This window comes from Ranitomeya imitator, chromosome 5 (assembly GCF_032444005.1).
Source record: "Ranitomeya imitator isolate aRanImi1 chromosome 5, aRanImi1.pri, whole genome shotgun sequence".
Classification (NCBI taxonomy): domain Eukaryota; kingdom Metazoa; phylum Chordata; class Amphibia; order Anura; family Dendrobatidae; genus Ranitomeya; species Ranitomeya imitator.
Window position 1 is genome coordinate 343953320 of NC_091286.1, and position 18456 is coordinate 343971775.

An 18456-nucleotide genomic window follows, 5' to 3' on the forward strand; every position below is an offset into this window, starting at 1 on the left:
TCAAGCTGTAATTGATGCTCATGGCCACATGACAAGTTATTGAAGCATTGACTTTTTTAGCGGTGTATACCCACCACTGCTGTTGGTTTTTGTTTCAATAAATTGTTTGAGATGAGGAAATCGCCATTGCATGCTTCTACTTAAATGCCCTACTTTCACGATAAAATATCAGTGTAGCGTGAACTTTTTATGATTTCCATAAAATTTCACGGAGCCAAATATCCCTAACGTTTTGTGAATAGTGCATTATTGCAGTCCATGCAGATCTGGCTCAGATTTGTGCTTGACACAGTTTAATTTGTCGGCACATCTTCAATGTAGTATGTGGGCTGACTGGATCATTTCAACAGCTAAGCCAACCCCAGTTCTCCATCATGGGCGATTCATAGATATAGAATGATTGACTTAGGGACTGAAATATGTCGGTAAGGCCGGGATCACACATGCGAGAAACACGTCCGTGTCTCGCATGTGAAATCCAAGCTCTGGCGCCGGCACTCCAGAGCGGAGCGTGCGGCCGCATAGCAACACATGGAGCTGCACGCTCTGCTCTGCATGTGTGATCCCGGCCTAAGAGTGTCCCTACGCATACAGCAGTGATGATGTACCAACATAGGAAATGCTATATTGAGCACAAGCCAGAAGTCGGGCCACCAAGGTGGATCTTTTGATGTTGGCATCTTATGGATAAAGTATATTAGTAAGGCAGAGTTTTAAAACTTTCTTTTTTAGAACACTAAAAAAAACAAATGGTAAAAAAAAATATATATATATATATATATATATATATATATATATATATATATATATATATATATATATATATATATATATATATATATATATATATATATATATATATAATTTTTTTTTATATATTTTAATATTAATTTTTTTTAACTGGTCAACCACTTTAGTCTTCGAGACCCTCCTCCCTGAATATTATGTTAATCTGTTAGAGCTTACTTTTGCACATTGGCTGAGTTGACGTTACTCGATCACTGAGAATGCATGCTCAATGTGTAATGACTCTGCCCGCTGCTATTAAAATAAAGTTCCAGTTTTCCCCTGTCATTCTACCATTTTACAGATACATGTTGATATGCAATCTCTGTATGGTAAAGGCCACTTTGCTGTGAAGTTATGTTTATTGTACTTTATGAAGTTCTATTTCTACTGCTTTAAGGGAATGTCATCAGGAAATGACCTATTGTTTGTTTCAATGTATTATGTTAGACATGTGACATGTCCTTAAATCCAGCCGAAGTAGGGATCTTAAATTGGTCCTAGTGGCCAAAGTGAAAATTGCATTTTTTTTATAGTGATACTTACTTTTTTTTACCTCCTGCAATCCCACTTACTTTGAATATACGGTGGCCGATGCCCAGAACTTCAAGTCAGCGCCTATCCTAGACAATGTGCATCACTCGGCAGTGGCTACTACACATTGAACTGAGCTGTGTTATATCCAGCTGCTGACTGAACTAATAAACTAATAATGGCTCATCGGGGGGTATTCCGGATGTCAGACCCTCCTCAGTCTGATATTGATGATCTATCCGATTAGGCAATCCATGTCGTTAGCACTGACCATCCCTTTCCACTTGCCAAAACGTTACGTGGCGAAGCATTCGGCCAATAATTCCACCTTCCACCTCGTACTATAGGTAGAGGATATACTACACCATCCCCTTTAGCGACAGGAACCTAAGCCTAAAGATGGTGAAATGGGTATCTCTTATAGTGCATATTTTTATTAGGCCAAAAACTAATGCAATTAAGTCAGTTACTCTTGTTGCTTAAGATTGAAAACATATCCTGTATGATATAGTTGAGTTTTCTTTTTTTTTTTTACCTTATTTTTTTATTTCCTTTTATTTTGTTAAATCCCAAAGAGAGTGGAATAGGTCATCAATATCCTAGTAGTTGAAAATCCCTTTTTATATACGATCTTTGTCACCTGTTTCCATGGAAAGGCTCCATTAGTAGAGGTTAAGGAAACAAAAATGGAATTACATTTTAACTGTAAAGTGAAATTGACTTTTTTGTTTGAACTAAAGACTCACAAAATACATCATATAGGAAGTAGACATTACAATACATTTCATATATGGCATACCGATGTATAAGAAATGGCCTATAAAGCTGTGAACATGGCCTTAAATCGTTCCCAAAGCAAATATTTCTACAGCATAATCACGAGAACAGCAGAACACGTTGTATTGTGTTCCTTTTTTCCTACCTAGACCCTTTTTATTTAGTCAAAATGGTTAAAGGCCAAATTTATGAACAAGGGTCAGGTAATATCGCCTGAGTCTCAACAATGGCCTCCAGAATCCATGTTAGCGGTGGGGCTTTCACCCCCCAGCCTGATACTACACACAACCTCTCCTATCAGGCTCCTTTCTCTACTCATAGCTAACAGCTAGCCAAGAGGGCTCTGGAGCTCTGTACTGAAGTGACCCATCTGCTCTGTTTAGGAGTTATGCTTTTAATTATTTGTAATTTTATTGACTTCATTTTATTTATAATGCATTTCTCTTATTTTTGTTTTAATAGAGAAGCCTATAACCCAAGGCATTAGTAAGGAACAAGAAATATAATTTTTATATTAAAGGCTCTGGAAGCTGTCAGTAGGATCAACCCTCCTAAGCCTTCTATAAATAAAATGATACATTGATATTTGCGATCCGATGTCTTTTTCCAAAGCAAGCCATGTTTCTTGTATGCAAATGAGCTGCAAAGATCTATTAACAAGACACTGCTCTGCATGAGAATTTGCCTCCCAAAGCTTATTTTTTAATAAATGGAGCGGTTACCAGTGTGGGACATGTAGCAAACACAGAACAGTAGAACTGAACTTTGTCTCTTTACAAACACTTTGGCTGCAGCTCTCACAGCTCTGCAATATTGCAACCCTGTCTGCCTGTGAGATGGAAGCTCACCTTCATGCCCTTATAGACGGCTTAGGCGGTTCATCCTACTCACAGATTCCCTTTAACTCCGGTTTCTACTCCAAATACTGCCTAAATATGTAACCATGCTGGATCTATTGAATAATTCCTTCTGGTTAAAATTACTTGACCTCAAAAAGTATCTATGGTGACACTAAACTATAAAAAAAGGTGTTTTATATAAATGAGCTTTCACAGAACTGTACACAGAGCGCTAATCTGTGTACTCTTCTCCCATGGAGCATTGCCTGTAAGATGCCAGACTCGGGTTGTATCTACAAAAGGGAACCTGTCAAAAGATTCTTGCACCCCAAAATAATGTAATCTATGTAAAGTCGTTGTAATGTTGACTAATCCCTACCTGGCCCGTGAACGTGCAGTAAGCTCCTTATGACGAGCTATTGATCTGTGAATACACTAATCAAGGGAATGCCTGCGCAAGATATCGAGCGGGGGAGACGAGTGACCTATCAGTCACTGACGGGAAGCAGACGGGGGAAGGGAAGAGTGAGGCCAGACATCTGTATGTGCAGTGTCAACCCTGCTTCACTTGTGGCTCACTTGCATAAAAATTTGCCAATGGATTTTGAGAACGCAGGATTTAATCAACATTACAGCAACTTTCTATGGAGGACATTAGTTTGGAGGATGTAATAATCTGTTGACCGCTTCCCTTTAAGGAAAACCAGGACTTCCTCACATTGTAACAACAAGTTTTTGAAAAGTCTAAAATGCGAATACAAATTTTAAAAGGCAATATGGTAAATGCTTTATTTTGTAATTAATACAGTGGACACATTTGCTGCGCCAACGTCTGTGCCCACAGCATCTCCGGCTAAGGCTGAACCTGCAGCTGTAATTGACTTGTTTGGAGGTGGGTACACAACTTTCTTTGCCAAGTCATTAGGCTACTTTCACACTAGCGTCATGTGACGGACGTCGCAATGCGTCGTTTTTGGAGAAAAAATGCATCCTGCAAATGCGCTTGCAGGATGCGTTTTTTTCTCCATAGACTTGCATTAGCGACGCATTGCGATGTATGGCCACACGTCGCATCTGATGTTCGACGGATGTGTCGTGTTTTGGCGGACCCTCGGCACAAAAAAAAACGTTGCATGTAATGTTTTTTGTGCGTCGTGTCCGCCATTTCCGACCGGAACTCTGCCCCCTCCTCTCCGGACATTACAATGGGGCAGCGGATGCGTTGTAAAACTGCATCCACTGCCCCCACTGTTCATTTTTTTCGCAGTTTGAGTCAGTATGTCGGGCCGACGTATGGCGACGGCCCCGTACCGACGCTAGTGTGAAAGTAGAGTTGTCCACTTTCAGAAAACAATAAACTATAAGCTGCGGCAGTTTTTGTTTACACTGTGCTTTATTCACACTCCCCGGGTCCGGTAATGGGTCTCTGCAGCTGCACCACTCAGTGTTTCTGCAGAGTTGATTTCATGTCGACAGCACGGCTCTTGCAGTGAGCTCAGCAGCTCGAGCTGTGGACATGCCACCGCAAACAAATAACAAAGACCGAAGCAGCAGCCGCAGGAAGCTGACACCACACTTGACTTGCTTGCCTCTCTATCAAGTTTCTTTGAGATATGAATAAAGTACGAATCAAAGTGAACAGCCAAATTTTATAATTGTTGGATGTCCGATTCAACCAAAAATGGTAGATATGACTAACCTTACTTTGTGCATGGTGGCCCTAAGAAGCCAATTCAAAAGTAAGACACACTTGGCTAGTAGTTTTGAAATGAAAAAAAAAAAGCCACTAAAATAAAACCAAACACTGCGAACAATAATGGCAGACTTTCACCAGTTTTTGCGATTTTATTCTGAGAGCAGGATGATGTAGGGACAGAGACCTTGATTCCAGTGATGTCACTTGTCTGCAATAGTTTTTGATTAAAAATCATTGTTTTATCTGCTGCAGATCTAGCAGTTATCTGAATGATGAGCTCTGTGCGCACTATGCATAGGAAGAAAACTGCTAATTGGTGAGGACAGGGTTACGTGCAGCAGGAGTACTACATGGTACAAGACCACTAGTACTCCAGTGATAATCTCCTGCTGATAAAACACTGATTTTATTGAAAATATAACAAGCAGCTCACACATCACATAGGGTCTCTGACCCACATCATGCTTCTCCGATTACATAGCAAATACCTCCTCATAGATTCCTTTTTAAGACCTTGCCAAACAGTTTAGTGCTCCGACCTCTGATTTACTAACATATGGCCATTTGTATAATTTAGATGAAAAAATGACATTTCGGGGAACCAGGGAACAAAAAGCGAAAGACTTCCCCCTTGAAAGGCATTTGGTTGAAAGCCCACTGCAGAAGCCAGTCTGACATGGCTATTGAAAAATGATATTATGACCGCTAGGGATGCTGCAGTGTTTCGGTGGCAGCCTAACATTTTATTTGTGTTGTGTGACAATAAAATAAAGGTGGGAGAGGCCAATTTGTAAAATGGGAGAACTTGCCGTGCTTTAGTGAATGTTCTTCAGCCCGTATCACAAACTCATGAGATAGTTACATATTTTGACAACCTGGGAGGGCTGGGGGAATTATTTAATGAGCGAATTGATTTAGAGCAAATCCAACTTTTTATTTCTTAGGAATTCACTAAACCCAGGGAATACAAGACCTTTTTCGTTCAATTCGCATGATTTACCAAAAATGGCCACTTCCATTTTACACATGGCAGCAGATTGTATCCGCCAGAGAACTCTGGTGCAGATGAGCGGGCTTCCCTACACCTTATAACACATTGCAGAGATCATGTCACATGTTATAACACATCCAATCAGGAAGGATTATCCATAGCCTGTAGAACCACAGAGAATGCGGAAGTCATTTTGGGGTGAATCTGAATAGTGCGACAACGTCACGGCTTGACAGTATAAATAGAGAGAGCCCTAAAATATTGAAGAACCTGTACCTACGGCGGGTGACAACACTGCAGTGCCATATATGTGGCCTTTAACGCAAACGAAATGTCAGAGCTTGAAATGAGTTGGATACAGTCCTAGTAGACATCCGAGTATTACAGGCGGTCCCAGAGTGACGAACATCCGGCTACTTACGTATGGACTCATGATTACGAACGTAAGACGTAGGGTAAAAAAAATGTATCAATCACAAGTTCTAGTGTCCATGGATTCTCCTGGTAGCTTACTTCTATGCTAAGCTGTAGGGGACATTTTCCAGATTTGGAAATGTGCGCATTTGATCATGCTCTGATCGTGGTAAATAAGACCCGTCTTGTTGCTTTTAACAAAACCATTTCTGTATGTTATGTGGTGGTGATCTCTTCTTCTTTTTTTTTTTTTTTTTTCAATATCTACCATTGATGGTAACATGACAGATGCTTTTGGAAGTGTTACTGAACCACAGCCTGTGGCTTTGGCACCTACGAGTTCGTCAGCTGCAGCAGATCTACTGGCTGGTAACTATCAATTGCTAAAAATGGTTTCTAAAACCTGACTTCTGTTAATTAATAATCTGTTTTATCTCTAAATTGAATTTACTGGTGTAATTTCCATTTTTCTAATCCATCAAAGCAGCCCTTTTCCCAAAGGTGATAATAAATCTCAGCATTTGAAGAGCAAAAATACAACTTCAATTCTGCCCTTTTACAGGGGTGACGTATGCCACTCAAATTATTAGATTCCACTGAAAAATTGTCACTTCTGCCCACAGGATGTGTGGTTATCACGTCAGTGAAACTGAGCTGCAGTGCCGCAACTGTTTCATTGTTTTATGTTGGCCAAAGGTTTAGTGTCCAGGTGTTATAGAGGTTTAAAGCTAAGCAGAAATAATGACCAGAAAAGATTCTGAGAAAAGCTTACACATTTCTGTATGTTTATAGGATTTGGAGGCTCATTCATTTCCCCATCGCCTGCACCGATTGCCCCTGCTCAGAGTAACTTAATTCAGCCAAGCTTTGATTCTGCGTTTGGAGCCAGTCAGCCAATTACTGCCCCTGCTCCAGCGCCGGCTGCACCCACTGCAACATCTAGCAGCACCTTTGATGCTTCAGGTGAGGCTAAATATATTTAAAAAAAGGCTTTTATCTAAATATAGTGTTACATTATCCAAACTTCCAGGTGGTGATGTTATAATCACTTTTAACCATGGCTGTAATATATATATTTTTTTACATCTTATTTATTTTATTTATTTTATTTTTGGGTTTTTTTCCCCTTGGAGCTCATTTTACATTTACGGACACGTGTATTCACTTTAACATGGCATAAATGCTCACTGGCTAGACAACTCGCACATGAAGGCATCACCAGCATGAGACCGCAGAGAGGAGACGGCTGTAGCCTTTTTTTTTTTTTTTTTTTTTTATTATTAAATAAAAAATATATAACGCTTTCCTTAAGTATTCTGTATATTTTACTTTCTAGTCTTTTATTCTTCAAATTGTATGCAAGTTATTGATAATTTAAACTGCCAATTAAATCAATTGAATTAAAAATTTTGGTAGTCATCTATATCAAATTGCCTCGCTTGTTAGAACTTGTGCAGATTAAAACAGGCGTTATGAAACTCCATCAATTTTGTCTTTCTACACATTTTTATAAATGATGCCCGATGTGGAAAATGTATACCTTACAACATATGATTTTGTGGGTAATAGCCTTGTGTTTTGTCTTCAGTTAATAACCACCATCAAACCTTTTATCTGACATGTGAATCCAGTGATTCTACGTCTTTTCAAATTTGTATGTGTATACCCGACCTATGTCATAGCTGGATTACTGGTTTTCTACAAACAGTTAGCAACCAGCCTTGGTTCATTAAACAATTAAATGGGACTAAAAAGGGCACATTGCAATATAAAGTGTACCTACTCTTTGTGGGATCTCAGAACTTGCCAAACAAATTTCTTGAACAAGCAATGACAAAAACATTAGGGGTTGCTTTCATGTTCTAAGCACAAAAGAGTAATATTTGTGGCTTCCTTTAGATATCATTATTTGTCATTTTCAGCCATGATAGGCAGGGGGTAGTATCGGATCAGGTAGATGCCGTGGCGTACTTGAGGAGGGACTGCTGCTCTCTGCTCGTTTGTTTTTTTTTTCCAGTCTATGGAGCAGCTGCAGGTTTAGCTTCAATTCAGCCATCAGCTATGGGCATGCTGGATAGTAGTTAAAAACACGAACACCTCGCTCACACAAGTGTTTAACTCTCAGTGCAATCCAATATTTTATCGGATAGTACTCAAACCAATCTTACATTATTGGGCAGTGCAGATCTGCATTCTTTTTTTTTTTTTTCTCATGCCGATTTGGTTTGATTGACTTTCAGGCTTCATATCTCATCATCCACTACTGTTTCTAAATGTGAGGCTACCATCATCTTGGCTATCTCCTACATAAATTTGACTTGCAACTATTTAGCATATGATTGCTTGTGCAGATTGTCATATCACTGAATTTTCACTTTTTTGCTCCTGCTGGTGGAAAAATCTTTTCCTCCTTGTATACGGTACTTTAAAAAACAACCTGTTCTCATATGCCCGAATAGCTCAGTGTATTAGGTTGCTTCCCAAGTGAAAGGTCACTAGTTTGAATTGAAGATCAGCCGTGAAGAAGATTCCCCAAGAAAAGAGAAACTGCATCATCTAGCTTTATTGATGGCTTTTTCTCAGCCAAGAAAATTACTATACTGCATCACATGAGTGCCGTGACAGTTGAAAAAACACAAAACTAAGTCCGTCCATCCATTCAAAAGTCGGCTCATCACAATGTCTCAGTTCTGGCGCGACAAACACTGTAGTGGAGGTGGCTCGTATGCTTCATAATAGTGAGATCACAGACCGATGCAAGCACTGTCCGAGCGATGGCTCAAGGTTTCAGGGTTTTTTTTGCAAAGTGAACAGTTAAAGATTGGAAACGGGTGATTTGGAGTTATGAGACAAAAGTCAAGACTAGGCTCTGATGGGTGCAAATGGGTCTGGAAGAAACAAGGGAATGAGGGATTAACGGATCAAAAAATTTAAGGAACAGTCAAGTTCGATGGAGAAAGCCCGATGATATTGGGTGGTTTCACAGCCAAAGGTGTTGGATACTTGACCTGGATTGATGAGGGTCTCAATGCTGATCTATATGCGAGTATCCTACAAGATGAGTCACTTCGTACATTTGAGTCCTATGGTTAGGAAAAAGAAAACAATGTTCCAGTAGGACAACAACCAGAAGCTTACTTTGAGATTGGCGAAGAAATGGTTCAATGATCATGAAGTAGAGGTGCTGGATTGGCCACCACAGCCCCCAGACCTCACCCCAATCAAACACTTATGGGTAGAGTTGAAGAAAACACTGTATACATACCCAAGCGAGTTGACCAGTATGCACCAACTTTGGTAATGTGTAGAAGAGACCTGGGATCGGATTTCTATCAAGACATGTTTGAATATGATTGAGAGCGTGCCCAGAAGGATTCAGGCAGTGCTAAAAGCCAAAGGTGGATTTACAAAATACGGAGAAAATACAAATTAAAATTGAGATTTTTAGCAGCAAAACTGAAACAATGTAGCGACATGACAAGAATCTGCATAACCAATGATATGCTAAGTAGTTGCAAGTCAAATATATGTATAAGATAGCCAAGATGATTGTCTGTAAAATCATGGTAGTCTCACGTTCTAGGCAGTAGTAGATGGTGAGATATGGAGCCTGAAAGTCAAAAGTTCAAAACCTTGTTACCCTTTTGCTTTTCACTGTATATAATAAAACATTTTGGAGGGTGAGGGAGAGTATTCTTTTTAATAAAAATGACATTGTATTTTCCTATAAATTATACCAAAGAACACACACTGCATACAAAAATAAAACAAAACGCATGATGAAAACATTCCATGTTATTGTTGTATTTTGTATGGATGGAAAACGTTAAATCATTTTGGGGCCCATTGTGATTCTACAGACGAAAGGCCTAAAGTCTGAAACTGGCCTTGAAGACAGGGTAATCAAAATTCACTCTGATTTTTGTGACCATATATTTTTCCTCTTTCAATAATGAGAGCAATAAGATTTGCAACTGCATCAATGTGCAAAACTAAACACAAAATGTGTGTAGTGCAGGACTGTATCAACAAGGTGAATTTTAAGATACAAAATGCTTCGTAGAAATTTCATATCGCAAAGTAAAATCAGTGTAACATGTTAAAAAAACAAGAATGCAATGATATGCAAATTGCTTGTAGCCATATTTTATTCACAACAAATCATGGCATACAGATCATAAGGTGGAAGTTAATATTTTCAAATAAAATGGAAAAAATCTAACTAATTTAGGAATTGATGGCAGCAACACCGCTCATAAAAATTGGGACATGGGGGGCTGTGCCATGTCTACTATTGGGTAGGATCTAGTGATGAGCGAGTGTACTCCCTGCTCGGGTTTTCCCGAGCACGCTCGGGTGACCTCCGAGTACTTATGACTGCTCGGAGATTTAGTTTTCATTTCGGCAGCTGAATGATTTACAGCTACTAGCCAGGCTTAGTACATGTGGGGGTTGCCTGGTTGCTAGGGAATCCCCACATGTAATCAAGCGGGCTAGTAGCTGTAAATCATTCAGCTGCGGCGATGAAAACTAAATCTCCGAGCAGTCATAAGTACTCAGAGGTCACCCGAGCGTGCTCGGGAAAACTCGAGCAATGAGTACACTCTCTCATCACTAGTAGGATCCCTTCTTTTTTTACAGAAGTTTTTCAACATCTGGGAAGTGAGTAGACCAATTGCTGGAGATATGAGAGAAGAATGTTGTCTTTTTCTTGCCTGATGTGGAATTCTAGCTTCTCAACAGTTCTGAGTTGTCTCTGCATGATTTTTCTTCATAATGTGCCAAATGTTTTCTGTTGTTGAAAGGTCTTGTCTGCAGCTCATCCCCCAAAATACCTGTGAAGGCATGCTGTTGTGATGGATCTATATGCAGTTTACCATTGTCTTGCTGAAATGTGCAAGGCCTTTCCTGAAATAGATGTCTGGATGAGAGTACACATGTGGTCAAAATTGTTGGTACCCCTCTTTTAATGACAGAAAAACCCCAAATGGTCACAGAAATAATTTTAATCTGACAAAAGTAATAAATAAAATATCTATGAAAATGAACAAATGAAATCAGACATTGCTTTTCAACCATACTTCCACAGAATTAAAATAAAAAAATAAAATAAAACTCATGAAATAGGCCTGGACAGAAATGATGTGACAAAAGGGACATGTTAAATCAGTGTCTCCATTAACTAGCTTCACAGGTGTGTACAATCTTGGAATCAGTGAGGGGACCTGTATATAGGGCTACAGATACTCACTGTGCTGTTTGGTGACATGGTGTGTATTACACTCAACATGGACCAGAGGAAGTGAAGGAAAGAGTTGTCTCAGGAAATTAGAAAGAAAATTATAGACAAACATATTAAAGGTAAAAGTTATAAGACCATCTCCAAGCAGCTTGATGTTCCTGTGACTACAGCTGCACATATTATTCAGAGATTTAAGATCCATGGTACTGTAGCCAACCTCCATGGTCGTGGCCGCAGGAGAAAAATTGATGACAAATCAGAGAGACGAATAATACAAATGGTAACAAAAGAGCCCAGAAAAACTTCTAAACAGGTTAAAGGTGAACTTCAAGCTCAAGGAACATCAGTGTCAGATCGCACCATCCGTCATTGTATGAGCCAAAGTGGACTTCATGAGAGATGACCAAGGAAGGCACCATTGTTGGAAAAAAAAAATCATAAAAAAGCCAGACTGGAATTTGTCAAAGTACATGTTGACAAACCACAAAGCTTCTGGGAGAATGTCCTATGGACAGATGAGACAAAAATGGAGCTTTTTGGTGAAGGCACAGCCGCTTTATGTTCAGACGGAAAAATGAAGCATATCAAGAAAAGATCACTGTCCCTACTGTGAAGCATGGAGGAGGCTCTGTTATCTTCTGGGGCTGCTTTGCTGCATCTGGCACTGGGTGGGTGTCTAGAATCTGTGCAGGGTACAATGAAATCTCAAGACTATCAAGGGATTCTAGAGAGAAATATGCTGCCCAGTGTCAGAAAGCTTGGTCTCAGTTGCAGGCCATGGGTCTTGCAACAGGATAATGACCCAAAACACACAGCTAAAAACACCCAAGAACGGCTAAGAGGAAAACATTGGACTATTCTGAAGTGGCCTTCTATGAGCTCTGACCTAAATCCTATTGAGCATCTTTGGAAAGAGCTGAAACATGTCTTCTGGACAAGGCAACCTTCAAACACGAGACTACTGGAGCAGTTTGCTCATGAGGAGTGGGCCATAATACCTGTCGAGTGGTGCAGAAGTCTCATTGACAATTACAGGAATCGTTTGATTGCAGTGGTTGCCTTAAAAGGTCGTGCAGCAAAATATTAAGTTAAGGGAACCATCATTTCTGTCCAGGCGTATTTCATTATTATTATTATTATAGCGCCATTTATTCCATGGCGCTTTACATGTGAGGAGGGTTATACATAATAAACACAAGTACAATAATCTTAAACCATACAGGTCACAACTAGTACAGGAGTAGAGAGGACCCTGCCCACGAAGGCTCACAATCTACAAGGGATGGGTGAGAATACAGTAGGTGAGGGTAGAGCTGGTCGTGCAGTAGTTTGGTCGATCGGTGGTTACTGCAGGTTGTAGGCTTGTCGGAAGAGGTGGGTCTTCAGGTTCTTTTTAAAGGTTTCGATGGTAGGCGAGAGTCTGATATGTTGTGGTAGAGAGTTCCAGAATAAGGGTGATGCGCAAGAGAAATCTTGTGTGTGATTGCGGGAAGAGAAGATAAGAGGGGAGTAGAGAAGGAGATTTTGTGAGGATCAGCAGTTCCGTGCAGGAAAGTATCGGGAGACTAGGTCACAGATGTATGGAGGAGACAGGTTGTGGATGGCTTTGTATGTTAGGGTTTTGTGCTGAAGTCTCTGGGTAATGGGGAGCCAGTGAAGGGATTGACAGAGGGGAGAGGCCGGAGAATAGCGGGGGGACAGGTGGATTAGTCGGGCAGCAGAGTTTAGAATAGATTGAAGGGGTGCGAGAGTGTTAGAGGGGAGGCCACAGAGCAGGAGGTTACAGTAGTCGACGCGGGAGATGATGAGGGCATGGACTAGGGTTTTTGCAGATTCTTGGTTTAGGAATGTACGGATCCTTTAAATATTTTTGAGTTGAAGGCGGGAAGGGGAAAGGGCTTGGATATGTGGTTTGAAGGAGAGATCAGTGTCAAGGAATTACCCCGAGCCAGCGAGCTTGTGGGACTGGGGAGAGTGGGCAGCCGTTTACTCTAATGGATAGGTTTGTTGGGGAAGTTGCATGAGATGGGGAAAGACGATGAATTCTGCTTTGTCAATGTTAAGTTTTAGAAATCTAGCGGAGAAGGATGAAATAGCGGACAGACATTGAGGGATTCTGGTTGGTAGGGTGGTGATATCTGGTCCAGAGATGTAGATCTGCTTGTCGTCAGAATAGAGATGATACTGAAAACCATGAGATTCTATGAGCTGTCCCATGCCAAAGGTGTAAATGGAGAAGAGCAGGGGCCATAGGACTGAACCTTGCAGGACTCCGACAGATAGGGGGCGAGGTGAGGAGGTGGTGTGTGAGTGGGAGATGCTGAATGTCCGGTCAGTTAGGTATGACGAGATCCAGGATAGGGCCAAGTCTGTGATGCCAAGGGATGAGAGGGTCTGTAGTAATATGGAATGGTCCACTGTGTCAAAGGCAGAGGACAGGTCCAGGAGGAGGAGGACAGAGTAGTGTCGCTTGCTCTTGGCGGTTAATAGGTCATTGGTGAGTGGTTTTTTTTGTTTTGTTTTTTTTTAATTCTGTGGAAGCATGGTTAAAAAGCAATGTCTGACTTTCACTTGTTCATTTTCATATTTTTATTTATTACTTTTGTCAGATTCAAGTTATTTCTGTGACCATTTTGGGTGTTTGTCATTAAACGAGGGGTACCAACAATTTTGACCACGTGTATTTGTTTTTCTAAAACTTTTATATAATGGTCAACATTAATGTATTAACTCTAGTACTATTAAGCCCATGCCATTAGACATTGAGGGTTTTAGGGTATGCACTGATAAACCGAATGGTCCCTCTCTTCTTGAGTCTGTGGTTTCGTTAGGCTATGTGCACACGTTCAGGATTTCTTGCAGAAAATTCCTGAGAAAAACCTGAAATTTTCTGCATGAAATCTGCATGCGTTTTTGGTGCGTTTTTGATGCGTTTTTTTACGGACATTTCCCAATGCATTTTATAGTGGGAAATCCGCCAAAAAACCCGCAAAATTTATGAACATGCTGCGTTTTTTACCACGATCATGTGCACAAAACATGCGGAATTCATTCTAAATGATGGGATGCTTATTGTATGCTGTTTTTTTGCGGTTTTATAGCGTTTTTATCATGAAAAATCAGCAATGTGTGCACACAGCCTTAAAAAAAATAAATAAATAAAATATTCATCTGACCATAAATAAGGTTTCCATTTTTGCCTAAGGCTGGGTTCCCATTGCGTTATGGGACCGCGTTTAACGGACAGCGTTGCACGGCGAAATTAACGCCGTGCAACGCGTCCGTTAACGCGCCCATTGAAGGCAATGGGAACGCGCTTCACTAGCGCGTGCCATGTTCGGCACGCGCTAGCGACGCGCCGGTGATTCCTGGCGCGCCGCGGACGCTGCTTGCAGCGTCCGAGGCGCGCCCGCGGTCCGTTCCCCGCTCTCGCAGATCGGGGATCTGCGAGAGCGGGGACGTTACTGCGACCCCGACCGCAGCCCCATAGAAAACATTGCGTTAGCGCAATCCGCTAGTGCTAGCGCTAAACGGATTGCACTAATGCAATGTGACCCTAGCCTTAGTCTGTCTTAAATGAGCTTTGGCCCAGAGAAGACGGCAGCTTTTTTGGATTGTGTTGATACACAGCTTCTTCTTTGAATGATACATACGAGGTTTAACTTGCATTTGTGCTTTGCATGGCCAACTGTGTTCACGAACAATGTCTTCTGGAAGTATTCCTGAACCCATGCAGCGGATTTGCACAAACAAAACATGTCCGTTTTTAACACCGCGCCACCTGATGGCTTGTAGATCACGAACATCTATTATTGAGTCTGTATTGTGCACATGGATTTTTCCAGAATCTCTGAATCTTTTGGTACTATGTACTGTAGATGGTGGGATATTAAAAGTCTTTGTAATTTTATGTTGAGGAACATTTCTCTGAAATTGCTCCATAATTTTTAAACACGGCTGTTCAGACTGGTGAACCTCTGACCATCTTTGCTTTTGAGAGACTCTGTCGCCTCGAACCTTGTTTTTATACAGTCATGTGACTTGGTTGAAAATTGACCTACCAGCTGCTTTACTTTCTACCACCTACTTTCTCCAGCCTTTTGTTCACCCGGTCTCGACTTTTTTGAGAACTTTAAATTGAAAAAATGTCTAACTTTCAACTTCTGATATGTCTTCTGTTGTGAATACAATTGCATTTTTGTTTTATTTAGATTTTACACATAAGTCTCTGACAAGCAGCATCAATTATGTTGTAAAAATCAACTTAGACTATTTTTTAGCTAGAGAAGGATTAATGTCACTCTTTAAAAAAAAAAGAAAAGAAAAATAAAATAAAAATACATGGTTTCTTTTTTTGTTTTTGGTTAGATATTACTGAAGGTATCCTAAACGGCCTACAGCAGCCAAAGCAGTCACGTGATAGGCCCACCCACTGTTGGGGATATTGGCTATTTCTTTAAACCATTCTCTAAAATCTCTTGGATTATTTTATGCTTTTTTAAAACACACGTATAGACTTTTATGTAACCACAATATGTTATACAGTTTAATATACTTTAATGTTAAGTGTTTTGATCCGCATGACTGATTGCATGCTTGGTTGATAATGTAGTTGAGGCGGATGATCAAGCTGTGTATTTGCATTATGCATGGCACAAGATGGATAAATGCAGAGCTATTCTGTGCTTCCTATAACTGCTTGGGCTGTCATCCTGCTATCACTTTGTACTACTTTCATTTTCTTTCCTTTCATTTTGGCACTTTCCATGCTGGGGCTGTGCTGCACTGTTGCTTTGGTGAGTTTTTCTCTACAATCTGTTACTTGGCACTCTGCACCAGTGATACTCCTCTAGTAATAAGTAAGCAGCAAGTGTCGGATTTACATGGGTCTATTTCTCATCTGAACACATAACTTACACAACACTGTTCAGCCAGAGGACGATCTCTCCCTTAAGTATGCAGTTCGTAAGCAGCAAACTTTTTATTTTATCAATTGCCAAAATTAGTTAAAAAAGAAGGTATATTTGCTTAAATGACTCCTAGTCACCTTGATTCCCCCACCAGTCTCTTCCTGGCCACATGTCAACACACAGGAGATGATGGGAAATGGCCACTCATCCAATTACTCGCCAAATACTATGTAATTGCCATAGATTTGTAGGAACAGGCTGTGACGTTCTTTCCAGAAGTTCCCAAACTGTTAATTTGTATTAAAACCTGTTCTCCCTGTCCAACGATCACCATGATTTGCCAGTTTAAGAGCAACCATGAAATTTAATTGCCCAGTGTGAGTGCAAAAAAAAGTGGTGTCGTAAAAATGACCGACCGTGATCGGTAGCCTACTCTCTGAACCCTGCTTGTAGCAAAATGTAGATTTCTATAGGAATTGCGGACTCCCTGCTGGCAGCAAGGCTCATCCTAATTCTAGTGCCTGCCATTATATTTTTCACTACTGTTAGCAATGTTGGTTGGTTTGACGTATCATGGCACGTAATGGTATCTTAAACCCCATATTTGTAAATTGGACTAAGTTCACACCATGTTGTTACATCCTGTTGTAATTTACTGTTTTTCACTTATATTTCCATTTACCTTTTGAATGGGATTCAAATATGTTGTGAACCTATCCTTAATGGGAATCTGTCAGCATGTCTTTGATATTTAATTTGAGAACAGCATAGTGTAGGCATTGAGACCCTGATTCCTGTGATGTAGCTTGTTAGGCTGTGTGCTATAGTTTCAATACATTCAGATTTTTATCAACAGGAGATCATCACTACAGGACTAGGTCTTGCATGCATGCCAGTTCAGATAATGTGTAACCGTACTCCCACCGCTGGTCGGTGACTGCCAATCTGTGGTGTAGGTGGGGTTATACTCAGTTCAGCAATTTGAACACACATACATCTACAAGTGAGAAAACAAGGATTCTAGTAAAGCTGCACCAAGCAGTCCAGTAAGTGAATCCTCACTGGGATCAGACTCTGCACCTAGATCGTGCTGCTATCTGATTTCATAGCAAAAATCTGCTGACAGATTCACCTTTATATAGTTCATGTGTAGTCCATATCCTGTTTCTATATGTAAGAAAATTTGCAATAAAAGTGTAAGTTCTATTTCAGTTGGGTAACCTATAGACTAATTTACAAGGCTATTAAACCTTTATTTTTCATGTGGTTTTTAGTTTCTAACCTTTGTCTTTTTTTCCATGTCAGTATTTGATGGTTTAGGTGATCTTCTTATTCCCACAATGACCCCCTCATCTCAGCCAACATCTTCTGTCACATCAGCAAGTAATGCCAGTGGCGCTGGCAAAGGTCTTGGCAGTGACCTCGATTCTTCTCTTGCAAGTTTAGTAGGCAGTAAGTGCTAGAATACTTATGCTCCTCTTTTACTTTCTATGTGTTTTTATATGTGTAGGGTTGGTAGGAGTCTCGCAGAACCAGTACTACCCTCCGGCCAGTGTTATGACCATGACCCTGTTGCACCCAACCTTGGCTTTCCTACCAAGATCACCGTGAAACAGTCAGTGCTCGTTACAAGATCCCGCTGGCCTCAGAAAATCCTGTTATCACTCATCAGTGAATTTCCTTCCGTAGTTTCCTCTTTTCTACCATATTTTTCTTTTTCCTCTTCCTTCTTGTTTGTTGTAGAGCAGTTTATAACCATGAATGTACAATGCTCTATAGAGAACTGTGTGATAAGTATCATGATGGAAGTAATGTTGCATTCAGGTTTAATTTATTCATTTTTTACATTTTAGATCTTGGGATTTCTGGAACCACTGTTAAAAAGTAAGTTGCTGCCAACCCATCAGCTTAATTCTATTTAGACCTTTGATGGTGGTTGGTGACATTTTACATTCTAGAAATAAAGTAATGCAACTGGGACTTAGAAAATATAAACACTTACTACTACAGTGTATGGGGAAACGTCATGACCTAAAACTGCAGCGAAGCAAAAAGACGCGCAGGATCCTTGGTCAGTGGCCACGTTCATTATTCACAGGACCCTAGTTCAGCTGAGCCTTCGGACCTTTCCTCCTACCTACATTGAGCTCTGGCACCTCTTCTGATTAGTAGTCCGAGTACAAAATCATGCATGCATTGTTCTTCATCGATGATAATTAGAAGAGGTGCTAGAGTGTCGGTAGGTAGGAAGAGGTTCGCAGGGCTCT

General features: G+C 40.5%; 1 protein-coding gene across 1 annotated transcript in view; it reads left to right on the forward strand.

The window, feature by feature from the left end:
- The window catches only part of SNAP91 (synaptosome associated protein 91), a 182533-nt gene that overhangs the window by 152278 nt on the left and 11799 nt on the right, over positions 1 to 18456 (forward strand). Inside the window, exons 22-26 of the mRNA XM_069726429.1 lie at positions 3745 to 3828; positions 6326 to 6406; positions 6830 to 7000; positions 17495 to 17641; positions 18043 to 18073. Coding sequence (XP_069582530.1) covers positions 3745 to 3828; positions 6326 to 6406; positions 6830 to 7000; positions 17495 to 17641; positions 18043 to 18073 — 514 coding nt within the window. The remainder of the gene's footprint in view (positions 1 to 3744; positions 3829 to 6325; positions 6407 to 6829; positions 7001 to 17494; positions 17642 to 18042; positions 18074 to 18456) is intronic.